Source organism: Ranitomeya imitator, chromosome 6 (genome assembly GCF_032444005.1).
Source record: "Ranitomeya imitator isolate aRanImi1 chromosome 6, aRanImi1.pri, whole genome shotgun sequence".
Taxonomy (NCBI): Eukaryota; Metazoa; Chordata; class Amphibia; order Anura; family Dendrobatidae; genus Ranitomeya; species Ranitomeya imitator.
In genome coordinates, this window is record NC_091287.1 from 57875147 (window position 1) to 57899582 (window position 24436).

The following is a 24436-nucleotide window of genomic DNA, read 5'->3' on the forward strand; positions in this document are numbered from 1 at the left end:
ACATCCCTGTGACATGTCCAAGAGCAGTCTGTTGTTTGTGTGTGTTTTTTTTTTTTTTTTCCCCGATAGCCCTCGTGCATGAAGTAGAATGGATGCTTCATACATCCGTTAAAATCTTGGATCAGGGGGGGCGTGACCGGATGTGGAGCTGAGCGGACGTGCGAGGCTCGAGTTCCCTAACCACCAGCTATCATAAGCGGCCCAAAGCACAGTGAGGTGACCGGAGGAGGTCAGATCTGAAGATAAGATAAGCCAGGCGGTGGTGCACTCCAGGAATGAAGCGAGGGAGAAGGAGGGGGCAGGCGCCCAGCAGGGTCCAGGTCTTTGAAGCGATGGGTAGTTGGATCCAAGATGGCGACCGCAACTCTCACCACGCGGCCGCCGGCAGCAGCAGGAGTGATGGCAGTGTGAAGCAAAGGTCAGAGCTGCACAGTGAATCACTCTACCAGCCCCAAACTCCCAGCAAAACTGAAAGATCCCTGAGCACACAGAGCTATTCACCAACGCTGCAGTCCCTGCTTTTCCCCCCTGCTAGGAATGCTGAAGGTTCAGAGCCTGAAGATTTACAGCCACTAAACACAGCCCTGACCGTCTCCTCAGACTCTCCTATTACAGACTCCAATTCTGCCCCTGTCACTGTAGCCACACTCAAATCCCTGCTGGGAGACCTGAAGCAAGCCATTCATACTGATATCACAACGGCTTTCACTGAGCTACATAAAGAAATAACGCAGATTGGCGACAGAACCTCACACATAGAGGGGAAACTGGAGGAATATACTACGGCGCACAACCAACTAGTAGACGCGCATAATGAAGCGGACGAAGAAATCATGGCCCTAAAACTGAAGCTTGCAGACCTAGAAGACCGATCCAGGCGCAATAACCTACGTTTCAGAGGAATCCCTGAGAGTGTGTCAGCGGATACACTAAAGGAGTTTCTAATGGACTTCTTCACAATTCTGGTGCCGTCAGCAGAACAGAGGGACCTGCTGATTGACAGGGCACATCGGATCCCCAAACCAAAGTCTGCTCCCAGCTCCGCACCGCGAGACGTGATAGCCAGGCTGCACTTCTACCATTTCAAGGAGGCAGTGACCAAGTCAGCGTCAGCAAAGCAAGAACTTCCAGAAAGATTCCGGAACATTCTGGTGTTCACCGACTTGTCTGCGACAACCCTGAACAGGAGGCGAGAATTCTCATCCGCAACCAAGATTCTACGGGACAACAGTATTGTCTACAAGTGGGGATATCCAGTAAAGCTCATCGTGACGAAAAACGGAACTTCACACGTCCTTGCGTCTCCCAGAGAGGCCATGACCCTGCTCCAGGAATGGTCCCTGACATCAGTGGATGAAGATACCAGCTCCCCACTAAAGAAAAGACCCCCGACACTGAACAAAGAATGGACCTGATTCTCACGCAAGTACTCTGTTACCATATGTATCCCGTGTGCCTATGCCAGGACACCACACTGTTATTTTTTTGCCTGGCTGGCAGGTTGAAGGGGCATGAGAATATTGCTTTCGTTTTTTCTATTCTCTCCCCCCCTTTAATACTGGATAGGAACGACTATCCAGTTGGTTCACATAGAACCGGACTCTGAGTTGTACAAGTTGTACTTGTTCTGGTTGTTGTTAATTACTTTAACCCCTTTGTTTCCCTTATTATTATCCTGTATCTGGTGACTGATTGAATTTTTTTTTCTTTTTTGTAACTGATGGTATTTCAAATATCTAGCATTAATGTGAAAGGCCTAAACAGCCCTTTCAAGAGATCGTTATTATGGAAGGAAGCCCAGGCACTCAAAGCGGACATACTATGTGTCCAAGAAACTCATTTAAATCGTGATGATACCCATAGACTACAACATAAAAATTACCCCCATATCTATGTGTCATATGCGGCGAAAAAGAAGAGAGGGGTAGCGATTGCAATAAAAGACACTGTAGCGTTCCAGCTTGTTGATAGCGTTCTGGATGATGAAGGCAGATATGTAATATTGATATGTAGCATCAATAACAAGGTGTATACAATTGCATCTATATATGCACCCAATACAGGTCAAATCACTTTTATTAAAGACCTCATAACTAAATTATCCAAAATAAAACAAGGATCCCTGCTAATCTGTGGAGATTTTAACCTCGTCCCGATCCCCAACATAGACAAATCTTGGTGCTCAAAGAAAAAGTCCCAATCCCATGCGCTGTCCCAGTGTCTTATATCAGAAGAATTGTATGACACGTGGAGGGTCCTTCATGCTTCTGAAAGGGATTATACATATTACTCCCACCCACATAAAGTATATTCAAGAATAGATCTAATAGTAGTGGATAAATGGCTCCTACAAAATATACAATCAGCAAAAATTGGGAACATAACCTGGTCGGACCACGCTCCTGTAACATGCCAAATTAAAGAGACGTACAATAATTTAACTTATTCTCCGTGGAGAATTAATAACTTCTTAATAGCCTCAGATAATATTAAATCCCAACTTAACGACCTTCTCCAGGAATTTTTTGATATCAATAGTACCCCTGACATATCCCCGACCACCGTGTGGTGCGCCCACAAGGCCTATATAAGAGGGCGGCTAATACAGATAGCAGCGCAACACAAAAAATTGAGAATGCGACAAATAGAAGAGCTCAATAAAAATATAGCAACAATGGAAAACATCCATAAACATAGCCCATCACCCACGGTATATAGGAAACTACAAAAGGCAAGATACGAACTATATCAGCTATTCCAATATAAATATGAGCATAATTTGAGGAGGAATAAAGCTAAATATTATTGGCAGGGGAATAAGGCGAGTAAAATACTTGCCAATAAGATTAAAGCGAGATTAACAAAGCAAAAAATAGCTCACATACAAGATGATCAAAAGAACAAAATATACAACCCTAAAGAAATTGCGAATACTTTCGCAAGATATTACTCCTCACTCTATAATCTCAAGACCGACAACCTTATCCCACAACCCAACGCTGAGCTAATTAATAATTTCCTGAATAGCATATCTTTACCCCAAATCCCAGAGGATAAATTGATGGCAATAAATCAACCTATAAGCCAAAAAGAAATCCAACAAACCATTCAGGCAACAAAAAATAATAAATCCCCAGGACCGGATGGTATAACTAATGAATACTTGAAGTTATTCAACCAAATATTGTCCCCACATCTATTATTAGTCTTCCAAAATATATTTGAAACAGGCAAAATACGAGAAGAAATGTTACAAGCGACTATAGTCCCTCTTCCCAAGCCAGGAAAAACTCCCGATCATCCAAGTAATTTCAGGCCAATATCCCTACTAAATACTGACCTCAAACTGTACTCAAAAATCTTAGCAAATAGACTCTCCGATGTAATCCCTTCCCTGGTGCACAGAGACCAGGTTGGATTTATCAAATCTAGACAGACATTGGACGGCACCAGACGAATGATTGACCTCATCCATGTGGCGGGGAGCGACCGGACGCCTTCTCTGCTCCTATCCCTGGACGCGGAGAAGGCGTTCGATCGGGTGCATTGGGGATACCTGTTTGAGGTTCTGGCCAGATTCGGATTTACGGGTAATATTGCTAAAGCAATCACTCTGCTATATTCTCACCCATCAGCATCGGTTTCTGTCTCTGGAATGATGTCGGACAGGTTTACTATTACTAACGGGACGAGACAGGGGTGTCCGCTATCACCCCTTATATTCGCTTTGGTGATTGAGCCTCTAGCGCAGAAAATTAGATCACACTCGATGATATCAGGAATTCAGGTGAATAAAACGGAACACAAAATAGGCTTATTTGCTGACGACATCATTCTAGCGTTAACAAACCCGACAGAATCATTACCGGCAGCAATGCAAGTAATCGATTCATATACTAAAATATCATATTATAAGCTGAACGTGTCTAAATGCCAGGTATTAAACCTGACCCCTCTCACAAAACACCCCAAAAGCTTTGAGAATAAGTACCCTTTTAAGTGGGAAAATGACCACATTGAGTATTTGGGTATTCGGCTGACACTCTCGGCAGATAAAATGCTATCACTGAATTATGAGTCTCTAAGGAAGAAAATCCAAACTGACATGTTACGTATGAAGAAACACGAACTATCATGGCTGGGCAGGATTGCATCGGTAAAAATGTTCATTCTCCCACAAATACTGTATTTGTTCCGCAATCTCCCCATCATATTCCCAATGAAAATATTAAAAGAGATTCAAGCAATGATTTTAAAATACATTTGGCAAGAGAGAAAACCCAGAGTCCAAGCGGACACGCTTTACATCCCTATGAGTAAGGGTGGCCTGGGGTGCCCCTCAGTGGTCCGGTACTACAGGGCCGCATTATTCGAACAGTTACGATTCATGTGGAATAATGATGATGATCGGCACTGGATAGCAATTGAAAAACATTTGATGAGAACCTCCAATGTCTCAGCTTTTTACCATGCACATCAAACTAAAGTCCCTAATAGAAACCTAAAAATGTCCCCAACAATAGACGCGGCTCTGGAGCTATGGAGTGTGTTGACTAATAAATTAGGCCTTATACAAACCGCATTCCTCAAAGCTCCTATAGAGACACTGGAGCATTGTATCCCGGACCTCAAACTTAAAAATTGGAATTTACCCAAAACCACCTCAATTGGGAACTTGTATGAGGGGGAGGAATTAATTACTTTTACATCATTGAGAGATAAATACAATGTTCCTCAAAGGGATTTTTACAAATATTTGCAGATCCGGCATTTCCTAACTGAAAGGAAAAAACAGATGCCTGCACCGCCATCTAAACTTTACTCTATGCTGATGAACCCGACATCACAGATTAGAGCGCTGTCCACAAGCTACGACTGTATGTTGGAGAATACTCTGCCCTCTCTAACTACATACCTGCAAAAGTGGGAAAAAGACCTAAACTGCACATTCACACCGGATCAGTGGAGGGCATCCTTCTTAATTATTGGAAGCCAATCTAAATGTACTAACCACATAGAAAACGCCAGGAAATTGTTATATCGGTGGTATTTCACTCCCAGTAGATTGTCCAGGATGTTCTGCAGTTCCCCAGACACGTGCTGGAGGTGTGGAGACCCCTGTGCAGACATGCTACATATATGGTGGAGTTGTGACAGAATTAGACGTCTGTGGGCAGCCATAGATCATCTGATGTTCCAGATTTGTGGTATACCGGTGACTCTTAATGCACAGCAGGCGTTACTCGCTATTGATTTGGACTCGTTTCCCTATGAGTTCCGTACAGTGATTGTACATATTATTGTAGCAACAAGACTCAAAATTGCTAGTTACTGGAAAAACTCCAGGTGCCCCTCACTGCCCGAGGTCGTATCACTGATCAACGAAAATTGCCTATCAGAAAAAATAATCGCTACATCTAATAATAATATAGCTCAATTTCAGAAAAAATGGAACAATTGGTTATCTTTCCGTTTAAATACCGTTCTTAAATGACTTTGCAGATTTGCATATAGAGAATGTGATTGGATAGTTATTGTAATGTCACCATTTCCCCTATCCTCTTCCCTTCCCTAATCCCCATAACGTTGTGTTAATGATTAAGAATTTAATGTCAATAAGATGTAATGCTTGACACAATTTGTAAATAAAAATTTATGTTTAAAAAAAAAAAAAAAAAAAAAAAAAAAATCTTGGATCAGAGCGTGAGATCCTTGAGTCTTATTCTCATAAGATTTTGAGAATCCGCATTTAATGTCTATGGTGTCCGTGTGATACGGGTGCCGTTCACAAAGCTTCTGAATTGTTGCCGTTTTGCATTTGGGTCTCACAGATTGGTTGAATAAAAACGTGACTGGTCAGGGGTCCTCTTATGGGCTTGAAACAATCACAGCTCTTCAGTAGAAAAAAGTAGAATATAAAAAAGAGTACCATAATTAAAAATGCAAGAAAAAGGGAGAGGGAGGATGAAGGAAAAGTCAGCTCACCGAAATGCCTTACACCTTGTCTGCAAAAATCATCCGCATGGAGCCGTCCGAGTCTACCACGTGATGAATGAAGAAGGAAGGAAAGAAAGGTACTCGAGCGATGAGGAAAGTTCAATCCACCAGTAAGATAAAAAGTACCGTATATACTCGAGTATAAGCCGACCCGAGTATAAGCCGACCCCCCTAATTTTGCCACAAAAAACTGGGAAAATTGACTCGAGTATAAGCCTAGGGTGGAAAATGCAGCAGCTACCGGTGAATTTCAAAAATAAAAATAGATGCTCCATACCGGTCATTATGGCCTCATAGATGCTCCATATAAAGCTGTGCAATATGGAATGCTCTGCACCGTTCATTATGGCCCCATAGATGCTCCTTATAAAGCTGTGCAATATATAATGTTCTGCACCGTTCATTATGGCCCCATAGATGCTCCACATAAATCTGTGCAATATATAATGTTCTGCACCGTTCATTATGGCCCCATAGATGCTCCACATAAATCTGTGCAATATATAATGTTCTGCACCGTTCATTATGGCCCCATAGATGCTCCATAGAAAGCTGTGCCATATATAATGCTCTGCACCGTTCATTATGGCTCCATAGATGCTCCACATAAAGCTGTGCAATATGGAATGCTCTGCACCGTTCATTATGGCCCCATAGATGCTCCATATAAAACTGTGCCATATATAATGTTCTGCACCGTTCATTATGGCCCCATAGATGCTCCATATAAAGCTGTGCCATATATAATGCTCTGCACCATTCATTATTGCCCCATAGATGCTCCACATAAAGCTGTGCAATATGGAATGCTCTGCACCGTTCATTATGGCCCCATAGATGCTCCACATAAAGCTGTGCAATATGGAATGCTCTGCACCGTTCATTATGGCCCCATATATGCTCCACATAAAGCTGTGCCATATAGAATGCTCTGCACCATTCATTATGGCCCCATAGATGCTCCACATAAAGCTGTGCCATATAGAATGCTCTGCACCGTTCATTATGGCCCCATAGATGCTCCATATAAAACTGTGCCATATATAATGTTCTGCACCGTTCATTATGGCCCCATAGATGCTCCATATAAAGCTGTGCCATATATAATGCTCTGCACCGTTCATTATTGCCCCATAGATGCTCCATATAAAGCTGTGCCATATAGAATGCTCTGCACCGTTCAGTATGGCCCCATAGATGCTCCACATAAAGCTGTGCAATATAGAATGTTCTGCACCGTTCATTATTGCCCCATAGATGCTCCATATAAAACTGTGCCATATATAATGTTCTGCACCGTTCATTATGGCCCCATAGATGCTCCACATAAATCTTTGCAATATGTAATGCTCTGCACCGTTCATTATGGCCCATAGATGCTCCACATAAATCTGTGCAATATATAATGCTCTGCACCGTTCAATATGGCCCCATAGATGCTCCATATAATGCTGTGCAATATAGAATGCTCTGCACCGTTCATTATGGCCCCATAGATGCTCCATATAAAGCTGTGCCATATATAATGCCCTGCACCGTTCATTATGGCCCCATAGATGCTCCATATAAATCAGTGCAATATAGAATGCTCTGCACCGTTCATTATGGCCCCATAGATGCTCCACATAAAGCTGTGCAATATAGAATGCTCTGCACCGTTCAGTATGGCCCCATAGATGCTCCATATAAAGCTGTGCCATATATAATGCTCTGCACCGTTCATTATGGCCCCATAGATGCTCCATATAAATCTGTGCAATATAGAATGCTGCTGCTGCTGCTGCAATAAAAAAAAAATGCCATACTCACCTCTCTTGCTTGCAGCTCCTCAGCATCCCGTCTCGGCATCTCTCCGCACTGACTGTTCAGGCAGAGGGCGGCGCACACTAGTACGTCATCGCGCCCTCTGACCTGAATAGTCAGAGCAAGAGGACGCGGAAGACGGAGCGGCGCCCGGCGTGTGGAACGTGGACAGGTAACTGACATACTTACCTGCTCCCGGCGTCCCTGGCTCCTTATCCTGGACAGCTGGTCTCCGGATGCCGCAGCCTCTTCCTCTGTCAGCGGTCACCGTTACCGCTCATTAGAGGAATGAATATGCGGCTCTACCCCTATGGGAGTGGAATCCATATTCATAATTTTAATTTAGCGGTCCCGATCATGACTCGAGTATAAGCCGAGAGGGGCACTTTCAGCCCAAAAATTTGGGCTGAAAATCTCGGCTTATACTCAAGTATATACGGTAATTTCTAATTAATCCATTAAAAACTTGTTTGCAACCAGTACGGGACTCGGTTCAGATGGTACACGTAAGGAAACTAACGCGTTTCAGCGATATGCCTAAATCATAGTATAAGTTACTATTTATCTAACTGGTGGATTGAACTTTCCTCATCGCTAGAGTACCCCTCCTTTCCTTCCTGCTGAGAATACAAATAGATCCGTTTCTTTTGGCTGGTAGCACTCATGCGAAATTGTGAACACAGATTTAGGGCTCATTCATGTGTGCAATATTTTTAGTTTTCAGCCCATTTTTAGGGGGCTGAAAGTCCCCCTCTCGGCTTATACTCGAGTCATACCCAGGGGTTGGCAGGGGGAGCAGGGGCTGTCTAATTATACTCACCTGCTCATGGTGTGGTCCCCAGCGCCCCAGCTTCTTCCTGTACTGAGCGGTCACATGGTACCGCTCATTACAGTAATGAATATGCGGCTCCACCTCCCATATGGCCCCTCTTTGCCTAAAACCGGCCCTGCCTACAAGCGTACAAAGATATTATACAGTCACCATGTGACAAGTGGGCCTGTGTAACTTCAAATGCCAGGGCTGAATTTTAGTCCCAGTCTGGCCCTGATTTAGTAGGACTATCAGCTGTGTATCCACCAGACTTCTGCTCAGCACAACTGATGGTCCCAACACCATTCATAAGGCAAGAAATCCCACTTATTAAACCTGACAGGGCACACCTGTGAAGTGAAAACCATTCCCGGTGACTACCTCTTGAAGCTCATCAAGAGAATGCCAAGAGTGTGCAAAGCAGTCATCAAAGCAAAAGGTGGCTACTTTGAAGAACCTAGAATATAAGACATAAATTCAGTTGCTTCACACTTTATTAAGTATATAATTCCACATTTGTTAATTCATAGTTTTGATGCCTTACCTTACCATTCTGTGGCATAGAACACTGTAAATGGTCCTGTAAATGATTGTAGAAAAATAGTAGCAGAGAAAAAAAACGCATTACATACGCATGTCATACGGATGCTATGTGAGAAAAATCGCATTGTACTCGCATGGAACTCGTCCATTTTTTTTTGGTCCAGATTACGGACCTTTTTTTTTTTTTTCTCGCAAATGAGTATAAGCCTAAAATTGATGCACAGAGAGTTAACAGTGAGCGACCCATTGGAGACTGAGGCTTAGGTCTGTGTAACACCGATCAGTAATGCAGCCTCATGCATCAGGCCGTATTGATAGAGATGATGCTACAAGCCCCCAGTAACGGGCGGACTGGTGTAGACAGTAAATGGTGAAATGCAATGTTACAATAGCAGCGCCTCATACCCCTTTTGCCGTCAATAATCACTTCTCTTTTTTCTATTTGCAGCATATGATTACACAATGTACCCATTTTCAACTCAAAATGCCAAGGACTTCCAGAATCTGCTGTCTGTGTATCTAGATGCTGTGTTTTTTCCTTGCCTGAGAGAGCTGGACTTCTGGTAACATCCATATATAAAAGGACATGTGTAATATTTAATAATAGTTAAAGGGGTTGTTCTTCTTTAATTAAATTCTAGATTTAAAAAAAAAAAAAAAAAAAAAAGTTCTCTACTCTCCTTCCCTGAATCCACCAGCGAGCCGCCGCTACTATTTTCAGTCTCTTGCATTTTCTGCGGCACTGACAATACTGTAAGGCCATGTTCACATGTTGCAGTTTTTACCCCGGATCTGCAGCAGTTTCCCATGCGGTTTACAGTACCATGTAAACCTATGGAATACCACATCCGCAGCAAAACCGCAGATGTAAAAAAGATCTGTGGTTTAGCTGCGGGTGAAACGCTGCAGATCGGGAGGGGGGAGTGTGTGGGCGGAGACTGTGCGTGTATGTGTGTGCTGTCGGGGGTCTGTGCGGGGCTCTCGGATGTCTGTGCGGGGCTGCCGGGGGGGGGTCTGTGCGGGGCTGCCGGGGGGGGGGTCTGTGCGGGGCTGCCGGGGGGGGGGGGGTCTGTGCGGGGCTGCCGGGGGGGGTCTGTGCGGGGCTGCCGGGGGGGGGTCTGTGCGGGGCTGCCGATGGGGGGGGGGGGGGGTCTGTGCGGGGCTGCCGGGGGGGGGGGGGTCTGTGCGGGGCTGCCGGGGGGGGGGGGGGGTCTGTGCGGGGCTGCCCGGGGGGGCTTGCGGGGCTGCTGGGGGGGGGAGCGGGGGGGGGTGTGTGTGTGTGTAGGCATCATCCGATGGGACTACAAGTCCCATCGGGCTATGCCTACTGCAGTGACAGTGATTGACACATTAGCCAATGATAGGACAGTAGTAGTCCCATCATCCGGCTAATGTGTTGAATGTAAAAAAAGAGAAAACACAAACATATAACATACAACATATGACAGAACATAGAAAATGCAACAAAAAACATGCAATATACAGTACATACATATATACATAGAGTACATACTCACCATCACCTTGTCATCTTGATCCCTGAAGCAGTGTCACCTGTAAAAAATATTAAAATAATAAACACTATACTCCCTGATCCGCAGATATCCAATTAAAACGAGTGTCCCACGACGATCTCCCGTGGAGAGCAGCCACATCAGCTGATGCGACCGCTCTCCAGGGGCTCCAGGAATACAATGACGGAAGGTATCCTTCCACACTGTATTCCTCCGACACTGTAAAAAATTGTCCCTAGTCTCACTTGTAGCACTGCTGTGTGAGAAATTTCCCACGCAGCATTGCCATAAAGTGAGACTCTGAACTCAGGTAACCTCTTCAGTGATGCACTGCAGGAGCCATTGTCTCCTGTCAGTGTCTCTGGAGGCCCTATAGAGCAGTGACATCACCCCCTCTCTAGGCTATGAATATCAGCCCGCAGCTGTCTGCGTAGCCTTTCTGGCTATAAAATATAGGAGGACCCCACGTCATTTTTCTTTTTTTTGGGGCGTCCCCCTATTTTAATAGCCAGTAAAGGCTACGCAGACAGCTGTGGGCTGATATTCATAGCCTGGGAGGGGCCATGTGTATTAACCCTTCTCAGGCTTCAAATATTGGCCCCTGGCCGTTGGCTTTCCCCCTCTGGTGCAGAAAATGGCGCGGGAGCCCACTTCATTTTTTTCCGTTTTTTTTTTTTTAATTAAACGTTCTTTAAGAAACATAGGCCTTGCTATTATATATGGATCCTTTTTTAAAAAATTCGCTGCATCCTGCCTGATGGACAGATGTAGATAGATATATGGATAGTTAGGCTACTTTCACACATCAGTTTGTTTCTGTCAGGCAGGATCCGGCGAATTTTTGAAAAAACGGATCCATTGCAAATGGTGAAAAACTGATGCAAGAACAAAGAGAAAATGTTCCAGCTTCTTGATAAAATATAAAACTTTAATCCAGCATATTAAAATTAGAGAGGACACACCTTGAGCTGGCTTTTTTTCTTTTTTGCTTGTTTGAAAAACTGATGCAACTGATCCGTTTTTTTTTTTTTTTTGTTTTTTTTTAAGAGCGAGAGAATGGAAGATGTGCATGATTTCAATCAAAGAAAATACATGCAAAACCGGATTCGGAGGCCGGATTCATCATTTCACATCTCAGTTTCATACATTTTTCGCCGGACCCGTCGCTGTGCGTTTTTTCGCCGGACATAAAAAACTTTCCTCTGTACGTTTCCTCAGTCTGCTGGAAACAGTTATTTTTGACGGATCCAGCAAAAAACAGATGAAATGTGTGGCCATCAGGCGCATCCGGCGCTAATACAACTCTATGAGAAAAAAACGGATCCAGCAAAAAAAAAAATCTGTTTTTTTTTTTTTCAAAACTCGCCGGATTGTGCCCAACGGCATAACCTGATGTGTAAAAGTAGCCTAACTATCCATATATCTACATCTATTTATCTATCCATCCATCCGTCTCTCCGTCTGTCTCTCCGTCTGTCTCTCCGTCTGTCTCTCCGTCTGTCTCTCCGTCTGTCTCTCCGTCTGTCTCTCCGTCTGTCTCTCCGTCTGTCTCTCCGTCTGTCTCTCCGTCTGTCTCTCCGTCTGTCTCTCCGTCTGTCTCTCCGTCTGTCTCTCCGTGCGTTGGACAAATGTAAAAGAGGAGGTTGGACAAGACATGACATTACAAATCTTTTTTTTTTTTTTTTTGTTCAATAATACATCTTTATTTAGCTTACAAAAACGCATTAAAAAACCGCATAAAAAAACTCACCAAAACCGCGCAAAAAACGCATCAAAAACGCACCTGCGTTTTCTGCCAAGAGCTGAGGATTTAGTGCAGAAAAATCCGCAGGCAAATCTGCAACGTGTGCACATAGCCTTACTACGCTGCAACCAATCAATAAGTTTAGCGGTTCTATCGGGATATTCCCCCATAGCCTAAAAGCCTCATTTATTGGCCCCACAGCCAGCGCCTGACATAGGGAGCAGCAGCGGAGGCTCGCTGGTGGAATGGTGAGTAGAGCACAGTTTTGTTTTTTTGCTTTATACCAGTCTCCACCAAAGGGAGAAATTTACGGTAATTGAAAAGAAACAGCCCCATTTAAATTTGAATAATTAAAACATATTTTGTTTTGTCATTTTATACAGGCAAGAAGGATGGAGGTTAGAGCACAAAAATCCCACTGACCCGTCTTCTCCTCTGACCTTCAAGGGCATTGTATTTAACGAGATGAAGGGCGCATTTGTAAGTTGTTGTTTTTCTTTCCTTTTTTTTTTTTTTCACCCTCAGTCATGAAATAACTTCATCTATTGGTCACCATGTACTTTTGTGTCTGGTATAAATGCAAAAAAAAAAATAAAATAGGTAGACAAATTAGCAAAAGTGTCACGTACAGAAAGTAATAATTTGATAACATTTAAGTTTTAAAATGATTCTCAACATAAAGGCGATGTGCACACGTCAGGGTGGATAAAAGTCAATGTTTTTTTAAAAAAAATAAAAAAAATCGGATTTTTTTTATTTAAATCGGATTTTTTTTATTTAAATCGGATTTTTTTTATATAAATCGGATTTTTTTCAATAAACTGCTTGAGGAAAATATTTTACCATCCAAAGGTTCTTCCATCATGAGATAAAGCTGAGTTGTTTAACTCAGTAGAATAAAGGCTGTATATGTGTAACATTCACAATGCCATGCTCTTCCAGAGGTTTCTGTAGGATTAGTGGGCAGTTTCTCTCCTATATTATCACAGACGCTCACTTTACTTACGCAGTTCTCAAAACTGAATTTGACTCCGCAGAGGTCCCAGCCTCTTCTTCACAGCAAAAATGTTACAACATGAACAGAGTTGAGAAAAAGACCTTAATCCTATTGTTCTACAAACCTATGAATACAGAATCAACCCCTTCAGTGCCAAGTCCAAGAAGTTAGACAATATGTTTCTTATTGTTTGGAGTGGAATAGATCTGCACAACACAAGAAGAATGTGAATCTAAGTGTGAGGAGGAGGAAGGGCAAGCAGACAAGAAAATGAAAGTGAAACTGAGCACAATACTGCAGCATAGCCACAGACAGACAAGTCTGGATCTGTTTGTGTGTACGATCTGAGGTTTATTACATTCTTTCCTTATAATGGCAGCAGGCCGTAAAAGAGACCCAGTTTGGGAATATTTTAATGAAGCTCCTTCGCCTATCGGTAAGGCAGGCATGCGTGCAAAATGCAAACGATGCAACAAAGAGATGCAAGGCCTGGTGGCGCGAATGAGGCAACATCATGAGAAGTGCGGTGATGAAGATGACCAAAGAAACACTTCTGAACAGGCAGGATCTTCAGGTTGGTAAACATTTTTATTGAATCCTATTTCTAAAGACTGAACTGTCATGTGTGAGAAAAATTATATTTCTTATTATTACTACATGTTACTGTCATTTGGTACAGTTATGAAGAAAAACAAATATTCCTTTTGGGGCAGGGGCAGTGATGTGTTGTGTACAATAAGCAGAAATTGTATAAACAATAAAATAACAGCATTGACTTTTTTTGTTTAGGGGAATTCATGGATTCTGGAAACTATCCAACTCCAAGATTACCATCATCCTGTTCTACAGTTTCAGAGTTATCCATCCAGGATAGTGCTTCATTAGCAGCAGCATCATCATCAGACACCCACAGCCACATATTACCATCACCCAAAAGGAAGAAAAAACCTTTACCTCCTGGAACCACCATAGATAGGTTTGTGATAAGAACTAGCAGATTAGGAAAAGAGTTGATTGATGAAAAAATTGCCCAGTTTATTTATGCAACGAACTCTTCTTTCCGTCTGACTGAGAACCCACATTTCATTAATATGGTTCAGTCACTGAGACCAGGATACAGTCCACCCAGCAGAGCTGATGTTGCAGGGAAACTGCTGGATCAAGTGTATGACAGAGAAATGGAGCAATGTGCAACAGCTCTGGAGGGTAAAATTGTTAACCTAAGTATTGATGGGTGGAGTAATGTCCACAATGATCCTATTGTATGTGCTTGTATAACAACAGAAGAAGGTAAAGTCTTCCTTGCACAAACAACTGATACGTCAGGAAATGCACACACAGCAGAATACTTACAAGAAGTGGCAGTAAAAGCTATAACGACATGTGAACAAAAATTCAAATGTCTAGTACGCAGTTTGGTCACTGACAATGCTGCAAACATATCCAAGATGAGAAGAGATTTAGAAGAGCAGGGAGGGAATACAAAGCTGCTAATAACATATGGTTGCAGTGCTCATTTGCTGCACCTCTTAGCCAAAGACTTAAGGGTTCCAGAAATAAAGGCTAATGTTGTTGAGATTGCTAAATACTTCCGTAATAATCATTTTGCTGCAGCAGCTCTGAAAAGTATGGGTGGAACCAAGCTAACGCTCCCACAAGATGTTAGATGGAACTCTGTGGTGGACTGTTTTGAGCAGTATAACAAAAACTGGCCTATTCTCATGACACTTTGTGAAGAAAATCGAGATAAAATAGATGGCACTGTCACGGCCAAAATACTCAACATTGGGCTTAAGAGAAATGTTGAACATATGCTGAGCTTCCTGAAACCCATCTCTCAAGCTTTAAACAAAATACAGAAAATAGCTGTTTTATTGCGGATGCTGTTGAAATTTGGAAGGAACTGAGTGAACACTTAAAAACAGAACTACACATGGACAGAATTAAATTACAAGCAGTAAACAAACGAATGGGACAAGCACTGACTCCAGCTCATTTGTTGGCAAATATTGTCAATATCCAATATCAGGGTCAAAACCTAAGTGCTGAGGAAGAGGAGTTAGCTATGGCATGGGTATCCAGCAATCATCCATCTTTAATACCAACTATAATAAACTTCAGAGCTAAGGGGGAACCATTCAAGAAATATATGTTTGCTGAAGATATTTTAAGGAAGGTCACACCAGTAAACTGGTGGAAGTCACTTAAGCTCTTGGATTTAGAGACTGTTCAAGTAATGATTTCACTTTTAACAGCAGTAGCTTCTTCTGCAGGCGTTGAAAGAATATTCTCTTCCTTTGGACTCATTCATTCTAAATTGAGAAATCGGTTGGGACCCAATAAAGCAGGAAAGCTTGTTTTTCTTTTCCAGATTATGAATAGGAACAAAGAAGAAGATGATGATGAAGATGACGACAAGTGAGCTACAGAGGACAGCAGGGACAGTAGTATTTAAGCTTTTCATGTGTCGGCTGGGCTGACAGTCTAAGTTTCTTAAAATATATATATATTTTGTTTAGCCAAATTAGTTAACAAACATGGATGTTTGTTTGTTTAAGCAAATAACTTGTGCTGTAATGTTGTTATTGTTTCAGTTGAATAAATCTATTTAAATTGTTAAGGTCAGGATTATTTTTCTCCTTCCTAAGTACAACAGAACAGTGGTGTCCAAATATGAATGATTAACCCATTAAACTGGGGAGAAAAAAGTAATATAAAAAGTGATTCTAAAAATCTTCATCTACTTGCATGTTAAAGTAGCAAGAACTAGTTTAGGTAGAAACTTTGATTTAAATCACTGATTTAAATCAAGCCTTACTGACTAGTGATTTAAATCGTGATTTAAATCCGTTAGATTTAAATCAAATCCACCCTGGCACACGTTGAGTAAAATTTCTGCAACACTTTTACAGCTGCGTTTATTTTTCCTTCAAAAATGCACAGAGAATTGCCATGGCTGCAGATTTTTATCTGCATGTCAGAAATACTCAACATGTGCATGGCACTTGAGGCTTCTCATTCACTTTGCTGGCATCAGGATTGCTTCAAGTTTATCTACAAGATCTGCAATGTGTGTACACAGCCTTAAGGTACCTTCACACATAACGATATCGTTGCAACGTCACGCTTTTTGTGACGTAGCAACGATCCCGCTAACGATCTCGTTAGGTGTGACCGCGACCAAAGATCAGGCCCCTGCTGGGAGATCGTTGGTCGTGGGGAATGATCAGGTCCTTTTTTTTTTGGTCGCTGATCACCCGCTGTCATCGCTGAATCGGCGTGTGTGACGCCGATCTAGCGATGTGTTCACCTGTAACCCGGGTAAACATCGGGTTACTAAGTGCAGGGCCACGCTTAGTAACCCGATATTTACCCTGGTTACCATTGTAAAAGTAAAAAAAAAACACTACATACTCACATTCTGATGTCTGTCACGTCCCCCGGCGTCCACAGGGTTAAAACTGCTTTCGGCAGGAGCGCTGCTAATGCACGCGCTGCTGCCAAGAGCTTCCCTGCACTGACTGTGTCAGCACCGGCTGTAAAGCTGAGCACAGCGGTGACGTCACCGCTGTTACTGCCGGCGCTGACAGTCAGTGCAGGGAAGCTCTCGGCAGCAGCGCGTGCATTAGCAGCGCTCCTGCCGAAAGCAGTTTTAACCCTGTGGACGCCGGGGGACGTGACAGACATCAGAATGTGAGTATGTAGTGTTTTTTTTTTTACTTTTACAATGGTAACCAGGGTAAATATCGGGTTACTAAGCGCGGGCCTGCACTTAGTAACCCGATGTTTACCCTGGTTACCCGGGTGCTGCAGGGGGACTTCGGCATCGTTGAAGACAGTTTCAACGATGCCGAAGTCTTTCCCCTGATCGTTGGTCGCTGGAGAGCTATCTGTGTGACGCTCCCCAGCGACCACACAACGACTTACCAACGATCACGGCCAGGTCGTATCGCTGGTCGTGATCGTTGGTAAGTCGTTTAGTGTAACGGTACCTTTAGTCATCACTTATCCTATAGAGAATGATGTGGCGCTCGTGATGTGTACAGGTCAGAGCCAGATTCTCGGGATCTGGGAGTATATCCTGTGAATAGATGATGCCTATTAAATGTCAGAAAGAAATTATAATAGACTCCCAAAAATGCCTTTTATATTCCAGTTGTTTTGTGGCGGAGCAGTGACACCGTTACTGAATACAGTGACGCCCGTAGTGAGCACACAGCACGGCACTGATGTGTTCTCATTTTGTCTGTAACTGTCTGGTACTTGTGCTTTAACAGTCTTTATAAAGGCCCCTTACACATTTGATAGCTGTATCAGAAAAATAGTTTCTTGCTTATCCATGAAATTGGGGGAGGAAGGTTGAACTTGATGGACCTAGGTCTTTTTTCAACCTATGTAAGGAGCACACAGCTCACCTCAAGCTTTCTTCTACTCTGTTAAATCTGCTGCCAGACTTCCTGGCAGCGTCTTATCTCGTAATTGAAGTTTCTGTTCTTGAAATTCATCTGTCCTGATCCTTCTCTTCCTGGACATACACATTAGATGATCTGCCGCTATCTGTGGACTCGGACAATTTTTTTTTTAACATCTAGGAGCAATTCTACTTCTGCAGTGCTTCAAAACGCAAAGGGGCTATCCTCTTTACAGACCTCGTTGTTTGTATGCCTTATTTTAGAATTTTGAGCTTTGTTGGGGAGTCTCCTCTCTTGGCCAGAGTGAAGAATGAATACAAAAGTGGTCCTTCTCCAGAGACACTGTCAGACATTACACAACCCGTTCAGCATTACTTTGAATATGCCCTGTAATACTTTATTCCACCTGTTGGGGTGCTGCAGGAAAATGTAACACTTTGCGACCAGAAATCCACAGAGATTTTTAGCTTGTCAGCAGGAGTTCGCTTTGTGATGATCTTGTCAAAATGCGGTTTTGGAAGCATTTTGTTAATCAATTAACAAAAACTATAACGCTTCTTTTTTTTTTTTTTAAAGCATTCTTATTTTTTTTCCATACCTGTTAATACATGTGCAGAGTAATGTCAGTCTGTGTTTGTGTATATTAAAGATCTTGTTGTCTTCCTTAGACAGATAATGCGCGCGTATTTGCACAGCAGCTTCAGAATAAGCTTCTGCCGGACCACACATATGCTGTCGTCTCTGGAGGAGAACCCTTGGACATCCCAGATCTCACCTGGGCCCAGCTGAAGCAGTTCCATGCCACTCACTATCACCCAAGCAATGCCAGGTACAATAGATGTGCCAACAACTTAGTTCCTGTGTCAATGTTTAACCAAAATTGGGGTTTTGCATCTTTTTTGGAAAAAGCTGCTGTAAGAGGTTTATGGAATTGGAGTTCTGTCACCAGGTTTTTCCCACTTTAATCTGAGAGCAGCATCATGTGGAGACAGAGACCCTGATGCCAGCAACGTGTCACTTGGCTACTTAGTGTAGGGATTTTATCACTAGAGGACTAGTAAACCTTCTGTCAGAAGTCAAGCATATTCATATGCTCCACCACTGATTGATAGCTTTCTGTGTGCACTGTGTATAGGCAGAAAACTACTAATCATTGGTGTGGGCAAATACAAAGCTCAAAATTCGGAGCAGTGCTGCTAGATCTGCAGCAAATATAACTGATTTTATCAAAATGACAGCAAGCAGCCCGATAAGTGATACATAGCTGGAATCAGGGTCTCTGCCTCTACAAAATGCTGCTCTCAAAATGGGGTTGCAATAATTTGCTGACAATTACCTATAAGCCTTTACTTTATGATTTTAGTATAGATATTTATACTTACAGGTTTATTTTTTGTCCCAAGATTTAATGCAGAATAATTGGGAGGAAATATTTTGTACTAATTATGACTGTAGAACTGGAGGATTTTATTATAAATAATTAATGATTAAAGGGAACCTGTCACCCCCAAAATCGAAGATGAGCTAAGCCCACCGGCATCAGGGGCTTATCTACAGCATTCTGTAATGCTGTAGATAAGCCCCCGATGTTACCTGAAAGATGAGAAAAAGAGGTTAGATTATATTCACCCAGGGGCGGTCCCGGTCCGGTTCTGGTCCAATGGGTGTCGCGGCCCGGTCCACCACCTCCCATCTTCATCAGATGATGTCCTCTTGTCTTCACGTTCCGGCGCAGGCAAACTTTGTCTGCCCTGTTGAGGGCAGAGCAAAGTACTGCAGTGTGCAGGTGCTGAGAAAGGTCAGAGAGGCAGGGCAGACAAAGTATGCCTGCGCCGGAGCCGCAGCGTGACTACAAGAAGAGGACGTCATCCTATGAAGATGGGAGGCCCCTGACCGCGATGCCCATCGGACCGGGACCGCCCCTGGGTGAGTATAATCTAACCTCTTTTTCTCATCTTTCCGGATACATCGGGGGCTTATCTACAGCATTCCAGAATGCTGTAGATAAGCCCCTGATGCTGGTGGGCTTAGCCCATCATCGATTTTGGGGGTGACAGGTTCCCTTTAAATGTAATATTGGCAGTATCTTAGGCTATATTCACACTTTGCGGTTTTTACCGCGGAACCGCCGCGATTTTGATGCTGCGGGTCCGCAGCAGTTTCCATAGCGTTTACAGTAACATGTAAACCCTATGGAAACCGCAAACCGCTGTGCACATGCTGCGGGAAAAACCGCGCGGGAACGCAGCGGTTTACAACCCGCAGCATGTCACTTCTTTGTGCAGAATCGCTGCGATTCTGCACCCATAGGAATACATTGAACCGCTTACTTCCCGCATGGGGCTGTGCCCACGTTGCGGGAAGACTCTCCTCCAGGCCGTGGGAACCATATTTGGGGTTAAAAAATAAAAAATCATGTTATACTCACCCTCTGAAGTCTTCAGCGCTGCACGCGGCCGTCCGGTCAGAGTTGCTGTGCGACCAGGACCTGCGGTGACGTCGCGGTCACATGACCGTGACGTCACGAAGGGTCCTTCTCGCACAGCATCTCTGGAACCAGACTGCCGGGTGCAGCGCCGAGGAGATCGGGACGTCAGAGGGTGAGTATAACCAATTTTTATTATTTTTAACATTACTATTGATACTGCATATTGCTGCATATGCAGCATCAATAGTATAGGCGGAAACCCGCAGCGGAAAACGCGGAACAAACCGCGATAAATCTGCAGGGAGAACCGCAGTTGTTTTGCCCTGCAGATTTATCAAATCCGCTGCGGGAGAACCCGCAGAAGGACAACGCAAAGTGTGAACATAGCCTTAGGCATATTATTTATGTTACTCCCTTATATAGCGCCATTAATTCCACAGCACTTTACAGTCATTATCATCGCTGTCCCCATTGGGGCTCACAATCTAGATTCCCTATCAGTATGTTTTTGGAGTGTGGGAGGAAACCGGAGAACCCGGAAGAAACCCACGCAAACACGGGGAGAACATACAACCTCCTTGCAGATCTTGACCTTGGTGGGATTTGAACCCAGAACCCCAGTGCTGTAAAATAAGTGCTGTCCTGTAATACTGATTTTCATTTGCTTTTCCGCTCTAGGTTTTTTACTTATGGTAATCTTCCATTGGAGCAACACTTAAAACAGATTCATGAAGATGCATTGAGCAAGTTTGAGCGCATTGATCCTCACACTGAGGTTCCGCTACAGCAGAGATGGAGTAGTGCGGTAAGTTTTTTTTTTTTTTTTTTTTCTTTTGTCTCTTTAGAAATTCATCATTTTGTTGCAACTATAAATCTCCTTAAAGGGGATGTCCCTGACTGCAATATAGGATGGGTCATAAATATCTATTTGGGGGTAGGTTAACTGTTAGGTGGTCCTGCGACCAGTGGATATAAACAGTGGCTGTATTTGGGCACCATGCTTCCATTCCCTTCAATAGGAGCTTGCTTTACAGAGCCTGAGAACGGCGGTACAGTGTGTGGAGCTGTCCTCCCTCTATTCATTGTTTACCATCACCTGCGCTGGCAACAGCTGATCGGTAACAAATTCTGTCTCTATTGATGTCCTATCTTAGTGGCTCCAGGGCAACCCCTTTAATGTATATTTAGATTTAAACAGTGTCCTGATTTCCTTCCATACAGTTTACATCTGTGAGGTTGGAGGGTGAATATATCTTTATTTGTTTGCATGTATCCGTTTTATTTGCCATGTTATTTTTGGCGTTCTTTTCGTGCTCTTGAGTCTTGACTTCAATATACTTCTGTAATACAAGTAACCGCCTTTTTCGGTCCAAGCGATCCAAGAGTAAAATCAGTGGGAAATTAAAAGAATTTTAGTAACGTACATATGTCCGAAATGAATTAAACCCATTCTCCCCCCCCCTGCACCCTAGCGGCATGACTGTGGCGAGGAGGTGTTTGGATGGAGCTGTGGCTGATCTTATGTGGTTGTTGTTGCTTATATTTTTAATCTCTATTAAGACGCAAATGTGACACCAGCCTTAGAGGGTTAAATATATCCAAGGGCAGCTGTTTTTGTTCTTTTTGGTTTTTTTTTCAGTATTTTGACAAAGTGTCCAGTTGAAAAAAAATAAATCAAAAGAAACTTTGTAATTTGCAGAGAGAATATCATACCTCTTGTGGCGTGGACACGTTTGCACCTGACCCGGCTAAGCAGACGATGGTCAGCGTGAGCTTCCTTTTATCAGAGTGAGTAATGCTTTTCTGCAGATTTTATTATTGTATTTGAATGGTGTTTAATTATCCAAGAATTTATTATCCAGTGCTCCCCCCCTGCAACCTCGGGCACCGTCTGTGCAATCTATTAGGCACCATTAGAGTTTCTTACATTGCACTGTATTATAGAACTGCTTACGTCCACGCTCTTCCCCTATAGCCGTGTGTAAGTGATCGCTATTCAAATCTTACATCTTCACCACAAAGCTGGAATAGATATTATAGCAGAGACTGTTAGTGTGTTCTGTCTCTAGTATTGCAGACTCATCTGAAGCATTTACATTGAGCCTTTTATCCGCTTTGTTGTCTGATGGACCAAATTCTCCTTTCTACAAAGCCTTAATAGAAGCCAATCTGGGGACAGATTTCTCTCCCGATAGCGGGTAAGGCAACTCTCTTCTCATAACTTTTTTTACTTTGCATAATTGTAATGAAAAAAATTCAGAACTTTATTAAAAATAGTTGGATTGTGTTGGCACTGTCTGATATTCATTGCTTTTATCTTTCTAGCAATGAAGCTGTGAGAGGGGTATGGTTTCCGCATGGCGAGCTGTAGTTTTTATTGGTGTCATTTAGGGTTTAGGCTATTTGCTATGATTTTATTGCAACATTAGGGAAACGGTAATAGATATAGAATGTGTGCGTATATATTATATATAATATATATATATATATAATTTTTTTAAAATTAGATTATATATATTTTTTTGTCTTTACTATTAGGTTTAACAATTGCACCCGGGATACATTCTTCAGCATTGGATTACAGGGCATAAATACTGATGATATCCAGTCCGTGAAAGAAATCATAACTAAAACTATTCATGAGGTGGCTGAGTAAGTATGACATTAAAAAGGGAATTGTTAAAAGGAATCTGACCCCTCCTGGGACATATGACCTATTAATATGGGCATACAGGTAATAGAATGTTACACTAGTCCTACTTGTATGCCTTATATTAATGTTCTTGTTGGGGAGAAATCTTATATTCTTTCCTTTTATGTTAATGATTTCTTCCAGGCTCTGAGGCGTGCGGTGCCAGGAAGAAATCCCTGCCTCCTCTCCTCATTACATTACTCCCATGCATTTCAGTTATGGCCCCAGAATCCTGCGCCTGCTCCCTCCCTCATCCTCTCTTCTATGGACACTGTATTCAGGGATCTTCTGCGCAGGCGATTTCCGCTCCAGTGACCTCTGGTGTACGTGCCGATAATGCTCTCCCCACTTCCTGAGGGGACACCATATGGGGTACGCTGAGACTCTGCAGTGTGAGGGGACACCACATGGGGTACGCTGAGACTCTGCAGTGTGAGGGGACACCACATGGGGTACGCTGAGACTCTACAGTGTGAGGGGACATCACATGGGGTACGCTGACTCTGCGGTGTGGGGGGACATCACATGGGGTACGCTGACTCTGCAGTGTGAGGGGACATCACATGGGGTACGCTGAGACTCTGCATTGTGGGGGGACATCACATGGGGTACGCTGAGACTCTGCAGTGTGAGGGGACATCACATGGGGTACGCTGAGACTCTGCAGTGTGAGGGGACACCACATGAGGTACGCTGAGACTCTGCAGTGAGGGGACATCACATGGGGTACGCTGAGACTCTGCAGTGTGAGGGGACATCACATGGGGTACGCTGAGACTCTGCAGTGTGAGGGGACACCACATGAGGTACGCTGAGACTCTGCAGTGAGGGGACATCACATGGGGTACGCTGACTGCAGTGTGAGGGGACATCACATGGGGTACGGTGAGACTGCATTGTGGGGGGACACCACATGGGGTACGCTGAGACTCTGCAGTGTGAGGGGACACCACATGGGGTACGCTGAGACTCTGCAGTGTGAGGGGACACCACATGGGGTACGCTGAGACTCTGCAGTGTGAGGGGACATCACATGGGGTACGCTGACTCTGCAGTGTGAGGGGACACCACATGGGGTACGCTGAGACTCTGCAGTGTGGGGGGACACCACATGGGGTACGCTGAGACTCTGCAGTGTGGGGGGACATCACATGGGGTACGCTGACTCTGCAGTGTGAGGGGACACCACATGGGGTACGCTGAGACTCTGCAGTGTGGGGGGACACCACATGGGGTACGCTGAGACTCTGCAGTGTGGGGGGACATCACATGGGGTACACTGACTCTGCGGTGTGGGGGGACACCACATGGGGTACGCTGAGACTCTGCAGTGTGGGGGGACACCACATGGGGTACGCTGAGACTCTGCAGTGTGGGGGACGCCACATGGGGTACGCTGACTCTGCGGTGTGGGAGGACATCACATGGGGTACGCGGACTCTGCGGTGTGGGGGGGACACCACATGGGTACGCTGAGACTCTGCAGTGTGGGGGG

At 43.8% G+C, this 24436-nt stretch overlaps 1 protein-coding gene across 1 annotated transcript in view; it reads left to right on the forward strand.

The window, feature by feature from the left end:
* PITRM1 (pitrilysin metallopeptidase 1) overlaps positions 1 to 24436 on the forward strand; it is a 99392-nt gene that overhangs the window by 24864 nt on the left and 50092 nt on the right. Inside the window, exons 5-11 of the mRNA XM_069729693.1 lie at positions 9603 to 9717; positions 12796 to 12892; positions 18490 to 18650; positions 20928 to 21054; positions 21949 to 22037; positions 22319 to 22447; positions 22788 to 22901. Of these exons, the coding sequence (XP_069585794.1) occupies positions 9603 to 9717; positions 12796 to 12892; positions 18490 to 18650; positions 20928 to 21054; positions 21949 to 22037; positions 22319 to 22447; positions 22788 to 22901 (832 nt within the window). The remainder of the gene's footprint in view (positions 1 to 9602; positions 9718 to 12795; positions 12893 to 18489; positions 18651 to 20927; positions 21055 to 21948; positions 22038 to 22318; positions 22448 to 22787; positions 22902 to 24436) is intronic.